Here is a 19,500-nt window from a genome sequence, read left to right as displayed (position 1 = left end):
TCCCATCTCTGGCTGGACTTGACCCCTTCATGAACAGCCCTGGTGTTACACTTTATCTGGGAGAAAGCACTCTGCGGAGGGTTTCAGAGGAGACGTGCTAACATCCCATGGCGGAGGGCAAAGATGCCCATGCTGTGAGGTAGAGGCCTGGCACAGTGGCACTGCTGGTTCTTGGCCAGCGTGACGGATGATGTCTAGTCACTAGAGCCCACTTGGCGGCTTTCTGTGGCCACTGCTTTTCCCGAGCTGAGCTGTCTTTGCTTCAGGTTTCGCCTTCCCTGGAGGTTGATTGTAGCCATGCCTTCTGGATGACACCTGCTGGTGGTGACTTCTGTGCAACTGCGGCAGTGCCAGCACAGTGGTCCCGTTACCTTAGAGCCTTATCTTGGCTGCACCCAGCCCCGGCTTTACTCCCTCCCGAGCTCCGTGTGCTGGAAGGCAGGAGTGCAAACAGCTTTAACCAGAAAGATGTGGCATTGCCTGGGTGAAGAATGTGAGTTACTTGCTTATGTGTGGCATGTGAACCAGGGCCAGAGGGCACTGCTGGAGTCCTTTTTTTTTTTAATTTCCCATTAGAGATGCCTGAGCCACTTGCTGGCACCTCTCTTTGGGGGTGAGGAGGAGAATGTGTGGGTTGACAAGAGGAGGTGGGAGTGAGATCTTTGGGAGTCAGGAGCCTGAAACTGCAAAAGCCAGTGATCTAGGAGAGCTTTGTAGACAAGTTTAAAATTAGTCTGACCCAGTGCTTTTGTATTCCTGGAATTTAATTCCTTTGACCCTAAAGCTTTTGGTCTGACTCAGAGCAAGAGTTCGCAGGCTGTGGTGGGTGGAGGTCCATGCTGTGAGGCGCTCTGATGTGGCATGGGTCTGCACCAAGCAGAGAGACGTCCCTCCTGCCCACCTCCTTGTGTTTGTGAAAGGTTGGGGAAATTCAGTCTGAAAAGCCAGGGAGGCTCCATGTATTGCTGCTGTCTGTGTCTGTATCAGTCTGTGGTTTGTGTCTGGAGCCTGTTCACCCTCAAACTGGGATACTGCTGTGTGTAAAAGCTGTTCAGAGCTTTTTCTTTCAGGCATGACTGTAACCGTTTCTCTTCTGTTCCTGTTTACAGGTTGTGCAGCTTGACATTAAAGAAACTGGTAGTCTTAAAGGAATTGGATAAGGAGCTAATTTCTGGGGTCATTGCTGTCAAAATGCAGGTAATTGCTGCTCAGTTCTAAGAATTAAATGTGTTGTTTGACTAAAAATACTGGCAGATGCCTAAACTGAGCTTCACCTCTATGTGAGGGTCAGCTTGCAGCCACAGGCTTCTTCCCAAGTACGTCAGGGCATTCTGAGCGTGTGGAGAGTCTTTTCTCATCCTTCCCTCGTGTTCCTACTGCATTTTACTGTCGTAAGCGGAGACTGTTTGCTGAGGATTCAGCATGAGCTTATCTCTATGTTAAAATGCTCTTTACAGATTATACGATGTCACCTCTTCTTCCTGAGCTGTCACTAAATCCAAGCCTGGTTCTCTAATAAGCTTCAGCTCACTTTAGAGCTGAATGTCTTGGTAGCTTGGGCCTGGTTTGGGGGAGTCTGGAGTCTGGGCCTTCCTCTGCTGATGGGCTGCTCTGCTATCGAGCCCAGCTCATTCTGTAACCAGGCGCTTGTCAGTGGATTTGTAGGGTTGCCTGTACATTTTAATTTGTTTCCACAAAATACAGCTGTCATCCTAGGTAAATAACCCACTTTACAGCATGCAGTTGTGCTGTTTAATTAGGTGCCTACATGTAGGTCACGCTGCTGGGTGGTGGGCTGGGAAGGAAGGGAATTCTGTTCCACGGTGCGTCACAGCATCAGTTTGGCTCACATGCTTCCACCGCTGCAGATGCTGAAGTACCTAACGAGTGAAAGCCTGGCAGACCTCTAAGTATAAAAATGCCATTAACCATGCTGAAAAGCAGCTGCTTTTTGAACAAAGAGCCAGGAAAAACCCTGCAGAGAGCTGGCTGTGTCAGAGCACACACAGAGTCTGGTTTGGAAACTGAACCTGCGAAGTCTCTACAGTACCAGAATGTGTAGGTGAGGATCTCTCACCTCCATGAGAAGTCCAGCTGGGGTAGAAATGTGTCCCTGTATGTTGCTCATGCAGAAAGGCACGGGGACATTTCACTCACCTGGGTTCATGGGTTCCTCAGAAGAAGCATGGCTGTGGTTTCCCAGGCTGTCAGGTACTGCTTATCAGGGCTGAAAGCTTTCCATGTGTTTGTACTCCCTAGATGGTGGATGCATCACTGTAAGGGCCTGAGGCTTGTCAGTGAATGACCTACGTGCAGAGCCTGTCAGACTTGGGTTGGAGAATTCAGTAGCTTTTACTAGAGCAAAGCTTTCTTTTCCTGGCCTGACTGCTTACAGTTTTTATCGGTGAAAAGGTTGGAAATACTGCCCCAGACCTGCTGGGCCAGAGGTGGTTTTAAAATGCGTGACTTCCTTGTCTATACTGGGTACATGTTGCGATCTGCCTGGACCTGAGCACTTCTGCGGTCCGTTCTACACCAGGGCAGACCCCTGAGGAACTGGAAGGCTTAGAAGGACTTGCCAAGTCCCAGGCTGCAGCTCGCATCCCCAGGCCATCCTTCTTTTGCCTTTGCTCTGTCCTTCCAGTTGAGCCAGAAGTGACAGCAGCTGCAGTGACTGCTGTCCCGGAGGGTGCCTCACTTGGGTGTCACTTGTGCTGGATCAGCCCCCGTATTTCTTGGTGATGTGCTGCTTAACGGTGGGTCAGTAGCACCGCAGCTCTCAGACGCAGGCAGATTTGAAGCCTTGTTATTAAAAGTCCCTTTATAGCTTGCAGGTTATGATGCTGCTGACAAGCTTTCAGGGACACTGAATTTGCCAGCGCTCAGGTTTCTGACATGGCTGTTGTTTGAGGCTGGTGGTGTTGGATCATCAACCCTATGGTCTCTGTCAATGACTCACTGCCTTTCTGTGGGGAATTGCGAGAGAGGTGTCAAGGCACTGGAGCTCTTCCAGAGGGGATGACTGTGTTCAGACCTAATGAGAGCATCTCACCTGCATTTCCCCCGTCTCCTTGCAGGCTCCTGAGCAGAGATGTTCAAAGAGCTGTCAGCTGTATGTCCCAAGCTGTTGCTCTATTTATCTGCTGCTGTCTTTTAAAAGCAGCTATATTTGGTCTTTCATTAGATTTCGAGTTGCATAACATGAAAAGCCAGATTGCTGCTATTAGGAGCTTTGCTCCAACAGAGCAGATGCTGCTGTTGCCAGCGGCCAGGCTCGTGGTGCTTTGCTTGCATGCGTGCTGCTTTTCCTGGGGGTTCCTCGCTCTGCTGTCTCTTTTCTGATCTGCCAGAGCTTGGGCACCTCAGTGCTGCCACAGAGCAGCCGGCACTCTGTTCTGCAGGAGCTGAGGCACCGCTGCAAATCACAGCGTTTGCTCTGGCTGCCTGAGCAGTGGATTTGGGGAGGAAGGGATGTGAATGAGTCTCTGCTTCTCTCTCGTCTCAGGATGCTATTTGAGGCTGATACAGGCAGACCAGATTTTCTGTTGGATGCGGTTGGGAAGTGTTTACCCCTCCACCCAGCCCGAGTCTGTCTCTGATTTCCCAGATGCTGCTTTAAAAGCTACAGTTTGTTTCTGGGAGATCAGCTCATCGGGACACAGCCAGATCTGCAGTCTCAGCAGAACGTTGAGCAAGGGACCTCTGAAACTTGCCACTGTGTTTGAACAGGGCAGAAAGATTTGCTAGGCAGCAGTCTGTCGTGCTGTGCTGCTGGTTTTCCCTGAAACGAATTGCTTACGCAGTAAACAGCCCAGTACCTCGGTTAGTGTACAGCAGCCCGAACTCAGTGGTGATTCGGAGTTGCTCTCTGATACTGGCAGGTCTCCGGTCTCCGCTGTGGTGCTTAGTGGATTTTTGGATTTTTTCTTCTATAACCCCAGCTACTTGCCATTGTTTGAACACGTTAAAATCTCCACTTTCCCCAGGGAGGGGTGTGTGCACAAATAGACGAGATGGGTCTGTCTTGGCCAAAGCTGGAGATTTAAGCATGATGCTGCAGTCTCCAAACCCAGGAGATGATGAGCCTCGTACCTATTGGCTGAAGTAAAAACGTAAGACTGGGACTTGAAGGGTGGGGGTTGACTTACAGCTTTTGAATGATGGGCTTTGGCAGAACAAAAGCTGCTTTGTTGCAGTTAGGGACAATAAATATGCCCAAATCTTTATTAGTCAAATATCTCCCTTTCATCTCATTAATATTTCATGGAAGTGCAAGGTCAGACCCATTCGTTCTTTCTCTGTGGTAGTCACTGACAAAGTTTCCCAGTTTTCAGTAACCGGGGTGGGGTGTAAGGGCTGGCTTCTGGGGAATTCACCTGCTGGGCTTTGTTTCTGTACAGGGTTCCAAGCGCATCCTGCGGTCTCACGAGATTGTATTGCCTCCGAGTGGACATGTGGAGACGGAGCTTGCACTGACCTTCTCGCTGCAGGTGAGCTGGGCTGTGGCCTTGGGCCATGTGTGCTTGCTGGACTTGCTGCTTTGCAGTGAGCAGAGGTGCGTTGTGGCTCTGAGATGAAGATCCTTCTAGTGCTGCTGGAGGTGCCTGCGCTTAAGGCAGTCCCAGCCAATTTTGCACAGCAATCTGTGCACTTTTGGCTTGTCTCTGGGCAGTCAGCTGTGGGAAATTTGAGCAAAAATGGTCCAGAGACTTCCAGGATTGGAGAGGGGGAAGCCCACTAGGAAAGCTGCTGTATAAACCCTTAGAATTGTTTCTGGGACCAACCCTGTGTCATGGAAGGCAGCTCTCTAATCCTGACTTGTCTGGGGGAACAGGAAGTTAGACACTAGCTGTATTTAGCATGTCCTTGGCACACCACCACAAATTCATCTGAATTGTCTCTCCGCATTGAGGGCCTGCAGCGGGGTGCTGCTTTGCAGTGTTAGGGGACCTTCCTAGTGGTGCATCCTGTGTTTGGAGCCCAGGAACATGAGGACTTGGCTGCAGCCTGTCCTCTTCGTGTTATGGCTGTGGCAGAACCTCGAGTGGAGCAGGCTGGCTGCTCTTTGCCTTTTGTGGCTTGCCTTGTGAACGGGCGCTGAAGCCTGGCAGCCACAGTGGGTGGTGCGGAGTGTCAGGCTGTCGGAAGGTAGCAGTAGCAATAGGACGGGTGAACCTTCAATTTGGAGCTGCCAAGGGAGGCACCATTTGTGGAAGCAGGAGCAGTATGCAGGCAGTTACTCCTGGCTCTAAAGTCACAGGAATAGCTGGGAATTGGAGCAACTCTGTTGGTTCCTCTTTTCCTCAAAGCATGCTGCCCTGGTGCTACCTCCTGAGCAGGGAAATAAGGTAAAGAGAGGCTGGCTTGCGGTAAGGAAGAGGGAGGATCCTGCATGCACAGAGCAGAGCCAGAACGATGCTCGGAAGCTCAGTCTGGATTATCTGTGTTTTGGTACTGTTGGTTAGATCTTGAAGTCAGGAATTTGATCTGGTAAGGAGAAAGGCTCAAGTGATGATGTGAGAGAGACTGGTTGCTGCTCAGACCTGCGCAGACTTGAAGCAGGTAAGATTTCCTTGCAGATGGGTGATAACCCTGGAGCTGCCTAGGCAGATGGACAGATGGCTGATGCTTCTGGTTCTGTCCTGGTGCAGTCCACAGGCTGGGTTAACTGCTGCAGCATTGCATCTCCTCTTGTGAACAGGAGTAACAAAGCCACGTGCCAGGAATATGAATTCTTGGGTCCTGGGACTGCAGCTTTCCTGTGGTTGGGAGCAGAGCTGTAAGGTGAGGCAAGTCTCCCTGTGGCAGCAAAGAGCAAATATTTCTGCAGATCTCTTAGGAATTAGCTGGGAATATGGTTTGTTCTTCTGGGAATTGGAGCAGTGCTGCAGCAGGACACAGAGCATTGCCTTAAACTCGATTTCCTCTGAAGGGGCTGGGAATTGAGCCAGAATAGGGGAGAGTGATGGCTGTGACACTGAGCCTTCAGAAGAGGTGAGCAAGCTTGATGCAGAGGTGTGCTGCTGGTCTCTGGCTGCAGGAAGGATTGGTGGTCTTGGATGCAGTAAGGCGGGGAGCCGTCCTGAAAGGGCACAGCAGGATTTTTGACAGATTTTATTGTTTTCTAATTTCACAATGGCTGGAAGCTACTCCTAACTAACAACTGCGGCCAGATACAGGCTGTATTTAGTGCCTGGGATATATCTGAGAGTGGTGATGGGCTGCTAAGTAAAAGTATGTGGATGTCGCAGCACAAGGAGGTCTCAGTGTCTTGCAGCAGCCCGTATCTCCATATTGTACTGGCAGTTCTTCAAACTGTATGCCTTGCCTTGTGCTGGCTGTCTGGATTTGCAGCCCCTTGTATCTTCAGTCATTGCCTTCTCAGCTGCTTCTCCTGAGTGAAAATCCTGTCCCTTGCCCAGAGCGTTTCCTTGTCAGAGCTAAGCTAGAAAGGTGACAGCGCAGGCTGGCACAATAGCCAGCAGCCCATTGTGTCTGGCAGCCCTCAGCTCAGACAGAAGGGAGGAGTTTCCTGTTGCGCTTTTATGCAGCTGGGGTGAGGCTGGAGTTAGTGGTGTGTCAGATCCTGGTTTACCTTGCCAGCTAGGGCTAGACCGGGGTAGCCTTTCTGCCAGGTGATTAACATCACCCGTACTGCTAGAATGCCTCGTTCTCCTGACCCTCCGTGGGTTTCACGGGATCAAGTGAAATTCCCCAGATATTTCAAGCACAATGTTTCAGCTCTCTGGAGCACTTCTTTGCTGAGTTTGATCTAATAAACCTTTCCAGATGGAAGGGATTACATCACCAAGACTTCAGAAAGAATGTCTTGCCCTGACCCTTGCTGTTCTGGTGTGTGTGGTGGCTCCCTCTTGTCACCCCTCAGAGGTGCCTTGGGGTACTTCCTCTTGTCTTGTTTTCAAATGCCTTGAGCCAAACTGATCTCCTCTCTAATTTCTGTCTTGCACTGACAATTACTGAAAACTTTTGGTCAAAACCGTACTGTGGAGTTGATAACACCATGGCTCGTGTTAAAAATAGCTTGTCTGAGCTATGAAAATGGCTCAGCTTTTATTCTTGCTTTTAACACAGAGGGGCTGCCTGGCCTGAGTCTCGCTGTGCCTTTATTTTGTCATCTCTGTGAATGCTCATCAGAGGTGATCAGGCAAAACACGTTTGGAAAAAAAAAGTCCTTGCACATGGATGGACCCGAGCTGTCCAGTTTAACCCCTGAAAACTGTACACGTTGAAATCAAGTTGGCCTGAGACCAAGTGTGACTTTGGACTTCAGCTGCAGGCTTGTACTTAAGCGGCCTTGGTGTTACCAGAGTGCTTTGAGAGCAGAGGATCCCTCTCTCCTGCTGCCTTTCCAACACACAGAAGGGCCCCAGAGACAAGGAGATGGTAGATTTGAATGCAAGAGGTGCCTCTGGCTCTTTGAGCCCCACTTGTCCCTTCCCCCAATAACTTTTTTCCATCCTTGTTTAGGGATATTGCATGTCTGTGAAGTCCCAGGCTCCCTTTGTGCCTGGATGCATGTGTGTTTTGAGGTTTCTTTTAATTCCATGGACTGCTGTTCTTCTCCTCTGCAGAGCTGCTTCCTTGTTGGTCTTGTCCTTGCAGAGCAATTGGTTAATTAGTATTCCGCTTGATTGTGTGGCCGCTGCTCCCAGCCCGCTATCTAGCAGTCAGGCTTGCTCTGGACTGCAAATTAATATCCTGGGGTTTCTGGTGGTGCTCAACATTTGTATTTATCAAGTGTTTTGATCAGCAGGATGTGATTTTAATGATGTGGTAAGGAAAAAACCCAAAGATCTAGGTCTTGCCTGCAAGAGAATGGGAATTCTTCGCTTGGGAATGTCCTGTTTGAGATCCCTGCAATTAGGTTCTGTCTGAGATCACTTAGTGCTAGGTCTTATGTACACTTGGAACATGTGTCCCGCTCACCTCTGCTCATGAGATGAGACTGGTGAAGGTGCTGCTGCATCTTTTCTTGAAGATTGCTCTTCCATTGCATGGCTTCCTCCTCCCACAGCCGGTGAGCTGGGCCCTGGGGACTCTCAGCGCTCTGAGTGTCCCGGCAGAAAGCAGGATCTGGCTGCACTGATAACTGTGCAGAGGAGCAGGACAAGCGGAGAAGGCACAGGTAGACCCCTAACCCTAAACAGCCATTAAATCAGCCATTCCCTAAATAGTCTCTGCTTGGCTTCACAGCCTCTCTGTTCTTGGGGAGCATTTTGGGAGATGTATAAACAAATGTGTTTTCTTGTATGGAACGTGTCTTGGAAGGATTTATGGCTTTGCCACGTAGCCTGGCAGTAGGACAGGGTTTTTCTTGACTTCACTTACAATCACATTGAGCAATAGAAATGTATGTTGCTCACCAGTTGAGTGACAGTTGCAAGAGCTGGGTTCCTTAAGGAGAGAGCAGTCTCCTGGAAAGAATCATTGCATGACCACATAGGTCTTCGTGTTTAGCAAAAGAGGCATTGGCAAATCCTTGGTCTCTTCATAGCTGTGCTGCTCTTTGCTTGCCATTCAGAGCACAGCGGGCTCTTAAACCTGTGCAGCAGAGGGTCCAACACTGGCGAGTGTCCTTGTGCTAGAGGGAAGGCAGTGTCCTGCCGAGAGTGTGGGGGACCAGGGCCGTCCCTGCTGCTGTATGCTGCCCACTGTTTGTGCTGGAGCAGCCCGTGCCCCAGGTGACACCTTTGGGACCTCACTTCTGGGCAGCCTCCTTTTAGCTGTTGGGGGAAGGATCTCCTGGAGATGGCTTATCCCTCTGGAACTGAGCTTGAGCTCAGCCCTTCCCAAACTGAACAGCTCCCCTGGATGGTGCTTCCAGTGTGCTTGGCGGGGGAAGCGAGAGCCTGAAGCTGAGCTGTTTGGGCAGAGATAAAGACGATTGCCCAGAGTGCGAGCTAGGTGTAGGCACTGCTAAAAGCCCTGGGGTTAGTCCCTAGGACTGGAGTTTGCTGGTGAAGCGGGCAGCCTGGGAGATAACGTCAAGAGACCTAATAAACTTTTCCATGGTGTTTCCACCTGCAGTACCCTCACTTCTTGAAGAGAGAAGGCAACAAGCTTCAAATCATGCTGCAGCGGCGGAAGCGGTACAAGAACCGGACTATTTTAGGCTACAAGACTCTGGCTGTGGGCTCTATCAACATGGCTGAGGTGAGCCACATTTGACATGATCGCTGTTGAAAAAGGTGGAGATTTTTTTCCCTTCGCTTTAAACCTCGTGTTGTCTCTTTCCTCACCGAGAAGTACCTGATGGGATTTCATACAGCTGTTGTAGTACCTGTTGTCAGTATTCACAGGGCTGTTATAAACGGGCTTTAGTACTGAGCAGTAGCAGTGGGCATTTTCTGGACGCTATCTTGAGAGTTCACAAGATGAGTTTATTACCTTGTGAAGGTTTTGTCATTGTGTGGTTTTTTTAGACTTGGGTCCAGATCAGAAGTGCAGAACAGGACAGACTAAGGTTCCTCAGGCAAGCCTTGCAACCCTAAGAAATGTTAAACTTAAAGCAAGATTTGGTGTGCTGCTCTGTGCCCACTGTATGAGAGTTCGGGATCAAGTAGGTTCTCTTATTTTGCTTGAAACACCCTTTGCAATTCTTATTTTATGGCTGTTGGTAATTTACTTGGAGCTCTTTTGAGAGAGGTAAATTACAGAATTTTCAGATTTACATCTGAAAATTTTTCAGATTTACATCTGAAAATTAATGCTGGAATCAATTATGGATAAATTATTCACTAAGGCTTTCTGAACAGCTTAGCTCCATGCTTCGTTATTTCGTGCCCTGTATAATCTCTACTTTTTGTAAGTATTTAGAGATGTGCTTAGTGGTAGCGAGTTCAGCTTAACACCAGTATTTTTCGTCAGACTTCATTCTGTCAACAAATCACTTCCAAAGTCAGCTGGTGTTATGCTGCGGCGAGTTGTTAAATAATTCGTTACAAATACCACTCCTGGTGTGTGAGTTTACTTGCAGTAAACAGTGAACTCCCCATTCCAACTGGCCAAATTCTGATCTGTGGTGGTGTAGCTGACATTTTTCCTGTGCTGGGTTTGATTAAGAACTAGAAATGAAATAGTGCTGTAAGGCAGAAAACATGTGGGCCTGCTAATTAGACCCATCAGTGAACTTCTGAGCGTTGGACGGTTGCTGCGGCAGCGTGTGGTTTTTCTTATGTCTCTTGGTAATGTCAGCTGACTGAGGTTAGAAGGGCAAACATTTGCAAAGGTTTGCTGGGTTAGGAAATAGTTCCTCTGCAGCTCATCTGGAATACGTCTGAAATGGCACACCTCAGGAGAACAACTTTTACCAGCTGCCCCCTGCCTCCCCTTTGCGGCTTATGCTGTGATGACCCTTCAACAGCACCGACGCATTTCTCGACGGTTTAAATAATTGAAAATAAGTTCTCTTCGCTGTTGAAACAAAGCGATGAATTGGAGTTGTGAGTCTGAGCAGAGTTTAAGAGCAGGGGGCATATGTTACTCATCAGCTCAGGTCTTTTTAAAGTAACGCGAGGAGCTGCCAAAGCAGCCTGGCATAGTAGGGAAGCGCTTTCTGACTCCGGTGGGGCAAGAGAAGAATGTAAGAGCCCTGTGATCGGCAAAGGAAGGAGAAACCCACACCGAGATGTCTCTCTGCCTCCACCACTGTCTTGTTCTTTGTGACCCACTGCTTTGTTACCCTGGGGTGGCCGGGTCCTCTGAGATGGAGGTGCCAGCTCTCTGGAGCAGGGATTTTTGCTTTAGGAAGCACTTTGCATTCGTATCTCACCGAGAATTTTTGCCTTTACTGGTTCTTTTGCTGGGCTTTAACACAAAATTAGGTTCCTTAATTAGGTGTTCAGAAGGTTAGTAACTTTAATTCACATCAGTACTGTGCTGTGGAAGCAAATACGTAGTAATATTGTGCTTCAGGGAAGAGCTAATGAGCCGTCAAGCTCAGATCACTTTTTCTTCCCTTCCATCACTTCCGTTAGGAGTCAGACTCTCAACTAGCCTTGAGTATTGCCTGCAGTGGCAGGGTTGGTGGCTTCCGCAGTTGCAGAGCATTGGCTTGCTTCTGTACTTGGAAACGTGGAATAAGTCTAACGTAAATAACTCCTGTAGTATGCAAGCGTAAATACATGTAAATGCAGATTTCTACCACTTCATTTCTGTGCCAGGTCATGCAGCACCCAACAGAAGGTGGCCAGGTTCTGAGCCTTTTCAGCAACATCAAAGAGGCTGCAGTGAAGGTAGCAGAAATCTGGATCTTCTCCTTGTCAAGTCAGCCCATTGACCATGAAGACAGCACTATGCAGGCCAGCCAAAAAATCAAGTCTACAGGTAAGGGCACAACCACCTGCTCTGAGGACCAGTGTCTACCTGACCTAGCTGGAGTTAAACCTCACCTGGGCTTAGGTGCTTCCCGCAACAAATGAGAACTGGGTTGCACAAGTTGCTGTGTCTAACTGGTTAATGCAAGAAAATCCACTGTGTGAGCAGGGAGTGTGACACGAGTGGCGGTTGAGTTGTCACAGCTTCTCCTGCATGTCACACCAGGCCTGAGCCATCCAGCGAGAATTAGCTGTGTTTTCACCAGCACTCTTCCAGCGTTACTGGTGGGCGTGTCGAGAACCTGGCTGACAGTGTTGTGTTCAGGAGATGCACGTTTAAGCTGTTCTTCCAACTTCTTTTTCTTCTGAGTATTCTACAATAAATCTCGTTATCTTAGATGAGCCCTGCAAACCTGCAACATGTTTTGCTGTGGCCTGGTTTGATGAGTATAAATCTGTGTTGATGTGCACTGTAGAGGGAAGTCACTTGGTTTCTGCTTGTGACAGTCTTTTTATGTGGTCCCAGCCTTCTGCTCGCTGCTAGAAGAGTGGCCTGTTGAAGGTAGTGCATGCAGGTGCTTGGGTGTTGTTGCCTGAGGCCAGGCAGCTCACCTGAAGCATCATTCCCGTAAAGGATTTAGACTCTCCTGGCATGTCTTACTTGGTCCTTTAAGCCAGTTATGCCCATTTTAGGGGGAAAGTAATTTCCCTTGAGGAGAAAACTCTTTCCTTGTTGCTGTCTACCAGGTAGCTCTTTCCAGGGTAGAAGGGGGTGGTGTCTCAAGGAGTCTTATCTGTGTGCTGCCTCTTGCTTCCTATTAGATGTGTTTCTCCTTGTTCCTTACCTCCAGGCAGTTCCCATCTTACTGGTTGTAGCACAGAAGGAAGACAAACCAGCAGGCATCTCCTTGCATGCTTCCTTTCTTGATGTATGACTGTTAGTTGGCCACCTCTGCTCCTGAGATGAGACTGTCTCACCTTTAAAGGAGTTTCACAGGATCTCTCCCCTCTTTCCTTTCCTTTCAGACAACTATTCCGAGGAAGAGTACGAGAGCTTCTCTTCTGAGCAGGAGGCCAGTGATGATGCTGTACAGGGCCAGGTACTGTTTAGGGCATGGCTTCTCCCTGCGAGAGCTTCAGTAGAGCATGCACACTCTCAAGCTTGTGCTTGAAACTAAAAGCCTATTTCTTTAGACTATGACAGTGTGAGACTGTCACCAAGTGTCTAGCTGCAGTGGCAGAAGGCCTGCACAGTAACTCATTTCTTCCACGATGTTGTGATTTATCTGTTCACGTGTTCGAACTCCAGCTCCCTTTTAACACTGAAACATTACTGTCCTTGTGTGTTTCACTGCCTAATGGTCAAGGCATCAGTTGATTGATTCTGTAATGCTGACTGGATTCGAAGAGCCCAGCTGTGATTAAAGGACCGGTGGGATCTGAGTCAATCATTAGTCTCGAATACCTTCTGCAAGATATTATGGAGAACCCCCTGGCTAGATGTGAGATGCTTTTGAGTTTGGTTCCTATTTGCCTTCAGACTCTGGCATCACCTGCCTTCCACTTCTTGGAGGGTACTGAGAGAGGAACCCACTGAGCTATGGGGCTGTGCCTATCCTTGCTCTCGTTGAATGTAAAACTAGGGCTGTTGAGTTTCTCCAAGCTCTTATTCCTGGCTCTCTGCAGACCTGGTTCACTTCCTTTTCCCTCTGCTGTCATGACTGCAATTAAGGCAGATGCTGAGAGACAGAGCAGCTGGTTCATCTTCATAGAGGGAACATTTTTAGCACTTAAATGTCCGTGTGTGTCCCCAAATGACAAAGGTAACACAGGAATCCTCTTTCTGTTCAGGATTTGGATGATGATGAGTACGAGCTGGGGAAGCCCAAGAAGCAGCGGAGATCGATAGTAAGAACGACGTCCATAACCAGGGTCGGTGGAAATTAGTTTTACTAACACTGATGGGGTTTGGCCAGGACGCGCAGTGCATGTGGCTTACGGAGCAGCAGTACTAGATGGGCTGGCCCAGCAGAGAGCTTGTGGGGCATGGTCACAGCATGTGAAGAGCCCAGTTCAGGGAGTGGGGCCATCCAGGGTGTTGTGTTATGTGCTGTCTTGAGTGTCCTTCAGCTGCTAGGTTAAGGAGCTCCCAAAATCATGTAAGTGTATGAAATTCCACCCCCACAAAGAAGCCAATGCAGGATCCATGCTCATGCAAGTCCTGAAAGCAGCTTTAAGTGAAGAAAAGCTCTTCTGTTTGTGCTCTGCATGGGAGAGGCCAGTGGGAAAGTTTCAAAATGAAGTAGCTCAGTCAGGGGCTGGAGCTTGACAGATGAACCTGAGGTGACGCATGTGGTGCTGAGGCAAAAGAAGTAGCTGGATATTGAAAGCTTTGGCAAGGTGCATGCAGCTGTCCATCCTCGCACAACAAGCATGCGTATGGCCGCAAAGCTGCGCTTCTCTGTGGAGCAGCGACTTGGGCTTGACCACGCCATAATGCAGCTTTCTGCTTACACAAGTGTCTATGCATGTCTGCGGTGACAGTTACTCAATCACCAGGGTGGGCTAGATTTCTCTCTGGCCTTAGTAAGTTTGGAGATCACTGTACCTGCTGGGAGGCTATTTCTGAAATCCATGCTCTGAAAAGGTCTGAGAGAAACCCGATTTTGACCTGAATCTGATACTGAGAAGATCTTCTCTGAGACCAGGAGTATGCTCGTTCATATCCTTGGTGTCCTTAGTATTGTTTTCAAGCTCATGTGAGATACAGGAGAGCCAGCAAATGAGCCGTGTTCTTTGCCCAAGTGTGGCTTGGTGCCAGCCATATCCTCCCGCTACAGGGGTGCCACCTCAAGCGCTCTGTGCCAGCACTCATGCCTGGGCCCTTCTCATCTTCCTTTCCTTCAGTGTGCAAATTAAGTAGGTCAGTGGCAGACAAAAGCTGGGCAGCTCATGGTGCATCTCAGCTGCTTGGTCCTGCGAGAGAGATAGCTCGTGGGGGCACGTAAACACAGAGGAAGTGAGGCCGTTTGACGTGTTTTGGACTTGGTGCCCGCTGTGTCCAGGATCTAGAGATATCAGACTCGGCATTTTTCTGATAGGCAAGTGCTAAGGACAAGTCCCACAACTTTTTGCCAGAAATACATCAAATGGGTAGAGGAGGTGGTCTGGCAGGGAAAAGGATTTGTTACCCACTGTGTGTCCAGCCAGGAGTGGTGTGCTGTCCATCAGGGCCGGAAAATCCATAACGCTTGGAGTGGGGCCTGGTTTTGCAATGCAGGGAAGAAAGTATCCTAGGTGTGGAAGAGCTGATCTCAACAGTAAGAAGAGCAGAGACTGGGTTTGTGGTGCCGGGAGTTGCTTGATTGGAAGCAGCAGCTAGAGCACCAGTGTCAGATATGCCTGGGCTCCTTGCAGGCTGTGAGAATACAGTTCACTTAACGCTTTACTTATGTAAAAGTGTCTTTGACTTGCAGCAACAAAACTTCAAACAGAAGGTTGTGGCGTTGCTGAAGAGGTTTAAAGTGTCTGACGAGGTAAGTGATACATTCTGTAAGCCTCCCGGTCTTGTGTGTTGCCCTCTGCTTGGTGCATCTTGCTTTAGTTTTCAGGACACTCCTGTTTCCCCCTAGTTCCCTCGATTTTGTTTTCAAGACTGCAGCGGGTGTGATCTTTCCTTACACCCTGGCCTTGCATGGAGGCTTGAGGGCCAACTTGGAAATGTCATCAGACATTTTCTAGATCAAGCTGTATCAAAAGCAGATTTTGGCAGCCATGTGCATACCCATTAGTTCTGCAGACTGCTCTGAAATTAGCTTTGACCCCTTCAAAGGCGAGTAGCCTACAGTGTATCTTGCTTGTGAAGTTAAATCCCAGCCTGTTTGATCATCTTACTAGAACTGCCAGGCAAGACATGAAAAACTTGGACAGGTAACGCAGATCCACAGGGGAGTCAGCTGTCTGGTCAGCGCTGAAAATGAAAGAGATCCAGAATCCAAGAAACCCGTGTTAACGTGAAGTATTAATATAAAAACCGTTGACATCTCAATTGGCTGTGTGGCTGTGCGCTGGTTTCGTGGCTACTGGTAAAGAGTGAGTAACTCCTCGTGCTTCCTCACGCTTCCAAACAGTCCTGTGAGCTTTGCTGCTCTTCCCAAGTTAGCTCAGCGGAGTCAGCACCCATAGCGGAGGTCTCAGCCAGCTGAGCTGCTGCTTTGCTGGAGCTGCCACTCAAAACGCTGAACTGTGCGCAGCAGCTTGCTGACTCCGGTGTGCGTGTGAAGCAGCCCGTGGAAGTTCTGTGTGAGGTATCTGGTTCTCTGCGTGTGGGTGGCAGCTGATTCTTGTCCAGTCTCAGGCTCCTCCTGTGGACACTTTTGTCATTTCGCCTGCTTGGGTAACAAGTCAGGAGTCATGGCAACCCCTCCGGTGAAAGCCAGGATGGGTTACGCTGTTGGGAGTACTGTGTTTCTGTGCTGCCTGTGAGAAAATGGGGACTCCTTGAGGGGCCTTTTTAAAGCCTTGTCTATAGAATGGTGGTTGAGTAATGGACATATAATCTATGGTTACCAGTTTGATCACAGATGTTTAGTCTAGCAGGTGACTCCCACTTAACCAGGCACTGACAAGCCTGACCCAAAACAAGCGTTTCACATACACTTAATGTTTCTGTTGGATGTGGTGTCCTTGCACTAGGAACAGAATCTTATTCCCCACGCTGGTGTGTTCCAGTGCTGGGGCGAGCTCAGGTGATGTAGGATCCATCTGGCTCCCAGCAGAGTCAGTGATGCTTCTGTTGGTCCTGTGTGTAGGTTCTGGATTCAGAGCAGGACCCAGCAGAGCATGTTCCAGAGGTAGAGGAGGACTTGGACCTTCTGTATGACACGCTGGATATAGAGAACCCCAGTGACAGCGGGCCAGAAATGGAGGATGACGACAGTGTCTTGAGCACTCCGAAGCCAAAGTTAAAGTAAGTGTGGGGTGGCTAGTGCTGGGCCAGAGAGAGACCACGTGCGGTGCCAGCAGAGATTAGATGGTTCTATTCCCACCCCTCCATCCTGGGTTTTCTCCCCTCTTAACCTGCTGTCAGAGCCCTAATGAGCGTTACAGTGTGAATGACTGCTTGTGAGCTGGGAGAGGGGGCTGCGTGTGTGTGTGGAGAGGGTCTAACTTCCTTTCAGTCTCGTTTCTTCCTTCTTCCCTTTGCAGATGTTCTGTCTGCACTGCCTCATGAGCAGAAGGGTAGGAATTGCTGGCAGGCAGGTGGTAGAGTTGAACCAAACACAGGGATGTTGAAGAGGTGCTAGAAACAGCCAGGAAATCTGTGCTAGGGCAGGAGGAGAAGCTGCAGGTGGTTGGAAGCTGCAGAGGTAGAGGCAGGGCTGGCCAAGGCAGGCTGTGGCTCTCTGGAAAAGCTGGTAAGACCCTGTGTGGAGTCTTCACAGGAATTAAGGAATTAGAACTGTGGGAAACAAAGGAGTTCTGCTGGGCCCAAGGTGACTAACTGCAGCACACATAGGTATGTGCAAGCGCATTCTGAACCGGCTTTTGTGGGCACTGACGTATGGGCAATCACAGCACTGTGGAGCTGAGCTGGCTCAAGGTCTCGAGCAGCTGCAGAACCCAAGGCTAGCAGAGCTGTGTCACAAGCCTGCTGAATAAAGACTGAAAACATGAGACTGAGCCGCGCTCGTGCTTCTGGCTTGACAGGTGGTTGAATGCTCAGGCCTTCACGTTGTGATGGCTCTGAAAGGAGCAAAGCCAACCGCTGCAGTTGGCCAGTTCAGTAGCTGCTAAATGCCAGCTAATTACCAGGTGTCATAATATCCTAATGCAGAACAACCTAGTTGGGCTAAGAATAGGTTCTGAGTCTGGAATGGCTTGTTTCCTATTGGCAGATGTCGAGGATAGATGGGGGCAGCGGTGTAAGTGGTGGGACTAGAGGCTTAGAAAGGTGTTTGGAGCTTGATCCGACAGATTGCCAGTTGGTAGGCCCTGCCTTGAAGAGATTTGAAAGTGGATGTGTTGTGATGAGCCGCTGCTTTGGCTGTAGGCGCGGAGAGCTGGTGTCTTGTGCCCTGGAGCTGAGGAGCTAACTGTCCTGGGCTACGTGATTGCTGGATAAGAATTTACTGTGTGAGGAGTCACTTCGAGGTTTGCTGCGTCCAATTTTTGTGTTCCTGTCTTGAAAGGGATGTGATAAATGCTGATGCTTGTAGGCAGGATTTTCCTGCAACAACAAAATCTGTTCCTTAAATTGTAATTGATCTTGTAGCCTGCTGTGATGAGCTGCCTTTTTTACATGGAAGCACCATCTGATTGTACGCACTCCCTTATCTTACTGAGTAAACGGGTAATTGGATCCCAGGGCTGGCAGCCAAATCCAGATGCAGGCTGGAACTAAAATGCCTATTAGCACCAAGGCTTGCTTACCGCAGAAACAGAGAACTGGTGAGGGGTGGTAACTCTGCTCGCTGTCCTAGAAACCCCTCTCTCCTTTCAAAAGTTGCCTATAAACTTTCTGGAACTGCTGGGGAGCAGTAAGACACCCTGGGAACACTCAGGTTACTTTGCCGTGAACGTGATGGACTTTCCCAGTTAATGTTGTTGTTAAGAAACTGTTTTTGCTTTCCTTATTCAGACCTTATTTTGAAGGACTGTCACACTCCAGCTCTCAGACAGAAATTGGTAGCATCCACAGCATCAGGAGCCAGAGAGAGCCATCAAGTCCTGTAAGTCACACTTCAAGAAGGTTATCTCTCTGCAGGAAGTACAGCGGAGCTACGCTGTCTCCATTTGCCTGTGTGAATTAAAGCACCCACTCTGACCTCCTCCACAGGCTCGGATGCGGAGATTGGTTTTGGCAGAAAACATGGTTATTGTTTTGGGGGTTTCGGTGGGCGTTTCTGAGGGGGTTTTTTTGGTGGGGCTTTGTAGTTTGTTTTTTAAAGCACATACTGATTAACTCAAGGGGATGTCTTCAGGTTGTGTATTGAATACTTGCTAATGGTGTGAACAGCTCCATATTCCTGAAATGGCTGCCTGATGGGAGAAATTCCCTGGGACTTCTAGGGACTCCTTGGCATTGTTTGCGGGAAGCTTTACCTTACTCTTGTTGGGATGCTTTTCATGGAGCCTGGGAGCCAACGCTGAGGGGCAGCTCACTCCCGTTTCCATCCCCTCGTGGATTAGGCACACAAAGTATCAGTCCCGTTCCAGGGCACTTTCTTGCCTCTGCTGTGTATTGTGCATCGGCTGCCGCTTTGCCACATCCCATGCTGATGTGTTTGCTCTTGGTGTGACCAGGAAGCTCTCCTGGTCATCCTGCAGAGCTGTGCAGTGTCTAAGCGGAGAAGCGTGGTCTTCTGAACAGCCTGATCCAGAGAGTGCGCTGGAAACTGCTGGTGCCGTCCCTCCTCATGATTTTTCTCCTCTCAAGCAGGTGGAAGTGCCTGAAAAGACAAAGAGTCTTGGAACCAAACACGCGGGCGACAGTATTTCTGACACTGTCTCTTATGTAAGTTGAAAATGCCTTTGTTAACATTCCTCCTGGCAGTATCAGCCAGGAACTGCTTTCTGTGGCGTGTGTCTGTCCATCCATATAGCTGCATGTGCAACACAACTTCTGCAGGTAACACTAGCTGCAGCGAGCATAAAGCTGAGCTCTCCTCCTGATCCCGGTTGTTGGAGGTTCTTGTCTTTGAGTCTTTGAAAACTGAAATGCTTTACATGGCCTTCTGTCTAAACAGCTTTTCTCTGGTTTGAGGAAGGCTGGCCCAGAGCATGCCACTGAGAGTGTGTATTGTCCTGAGAAGTATTCTTGGGGCTGTTCCATTTTATCAGACAGAAGTATTAAAGCTGAATTGGCAGAAATCAAGCTGTCCTTAGGTAAAAATCCCGAAGCTCAAGTTGCTGTACTGGGGGTGTGCAGTTTGTAACACTTCTCATGTGTCTTTCTCTGCTTTGAGCTGGGACAGTGCTTGTTCCAAATAGCGTATCTGCACACCTTTCCTACCTCCAGCTCCCTCCTGAGGCAGAACTGGGAACTGGTAGCCCCAGATAGCCAGTATCGGGCTTTCGGGCAGTGAGTGGCATGTCTGGAAGGAGCAGGCTGAGTGTGCCCCAGCTAGAGCTAAGCTGGGGCGTCTTCTGCCAGCCCTTGTGG

General features: G+C 49.2%; 1 protein-coding gene across 1 annotated transcript in view; it reads left to right on the top strand.

Annotated features, from left to right (window-relative positions):
• Positions 1-1,070: 1,070 nt before the first annotated feature.
• The window catches only part of PACS2 (phosphofurin acidic cluster sorting protein 2), a gene marked incomplete at its 5' end in the record, with an annotated part of 45,175 nt that continues 26,745 nt past the window's right edge, over positions 1,071-19,500 (top strand). The window contains 10 exons of the mRNA XM_010141270.1: positions 1,071-1,197; positions 4,401-4,490; positions 9,049-9,174; positions 11,184-11,346; positions 12,363-12,436; positions 13,188-13,268; positions 14,813-14,872; positions 16,148-16,305; positions 17,977-18,067; positions 18,778-18,852. Coding sequence (XP_010139572.1) covers positions 1,071-1,197; positions 4,401-4,490; positions 9,049-9,174; positions 11,184-11,346; positions 12,363-12,436; positions 13,188-13,268; positions 14,813-14,872; positions 16,148-16,305; positions 17,977-18,067; positions 18,778-18,852 — 1,045 coding nt within the window. The remainder of the gene's footprint in view (positions 1,198-4,400; positions 4,491-9,048; positions 9,175-11,183; positions 11,347-12,362; positions 12,437-13,187; positions 13,269-14,812; positions 14,873-16,147; positions 16,306-17,976; positions 18,068-18,777; positions 18,853-19,500) is intronic.

Source organism: Buceros rhinoceros, unplaced genomic scaffold (genome assembly GCF_000710305.1).
Source record: "Buceros rhinoceros silvestris isolate BGI_N320 unplaced genomic scaffold, ASM71030v1 scaffold11790, whole genome shotgun sequence".
Lineage (NCBI taxonomy): Eukaryota > Metazoa > Chordata > Aves > Bucerotiformes > Bucerotidae > Buceros > Buceros rhinoceros.
Note: the sequence above shows the minus strand (reverse complement) of the source record. Positions and strands in the feature narration are given on the sequence as shown.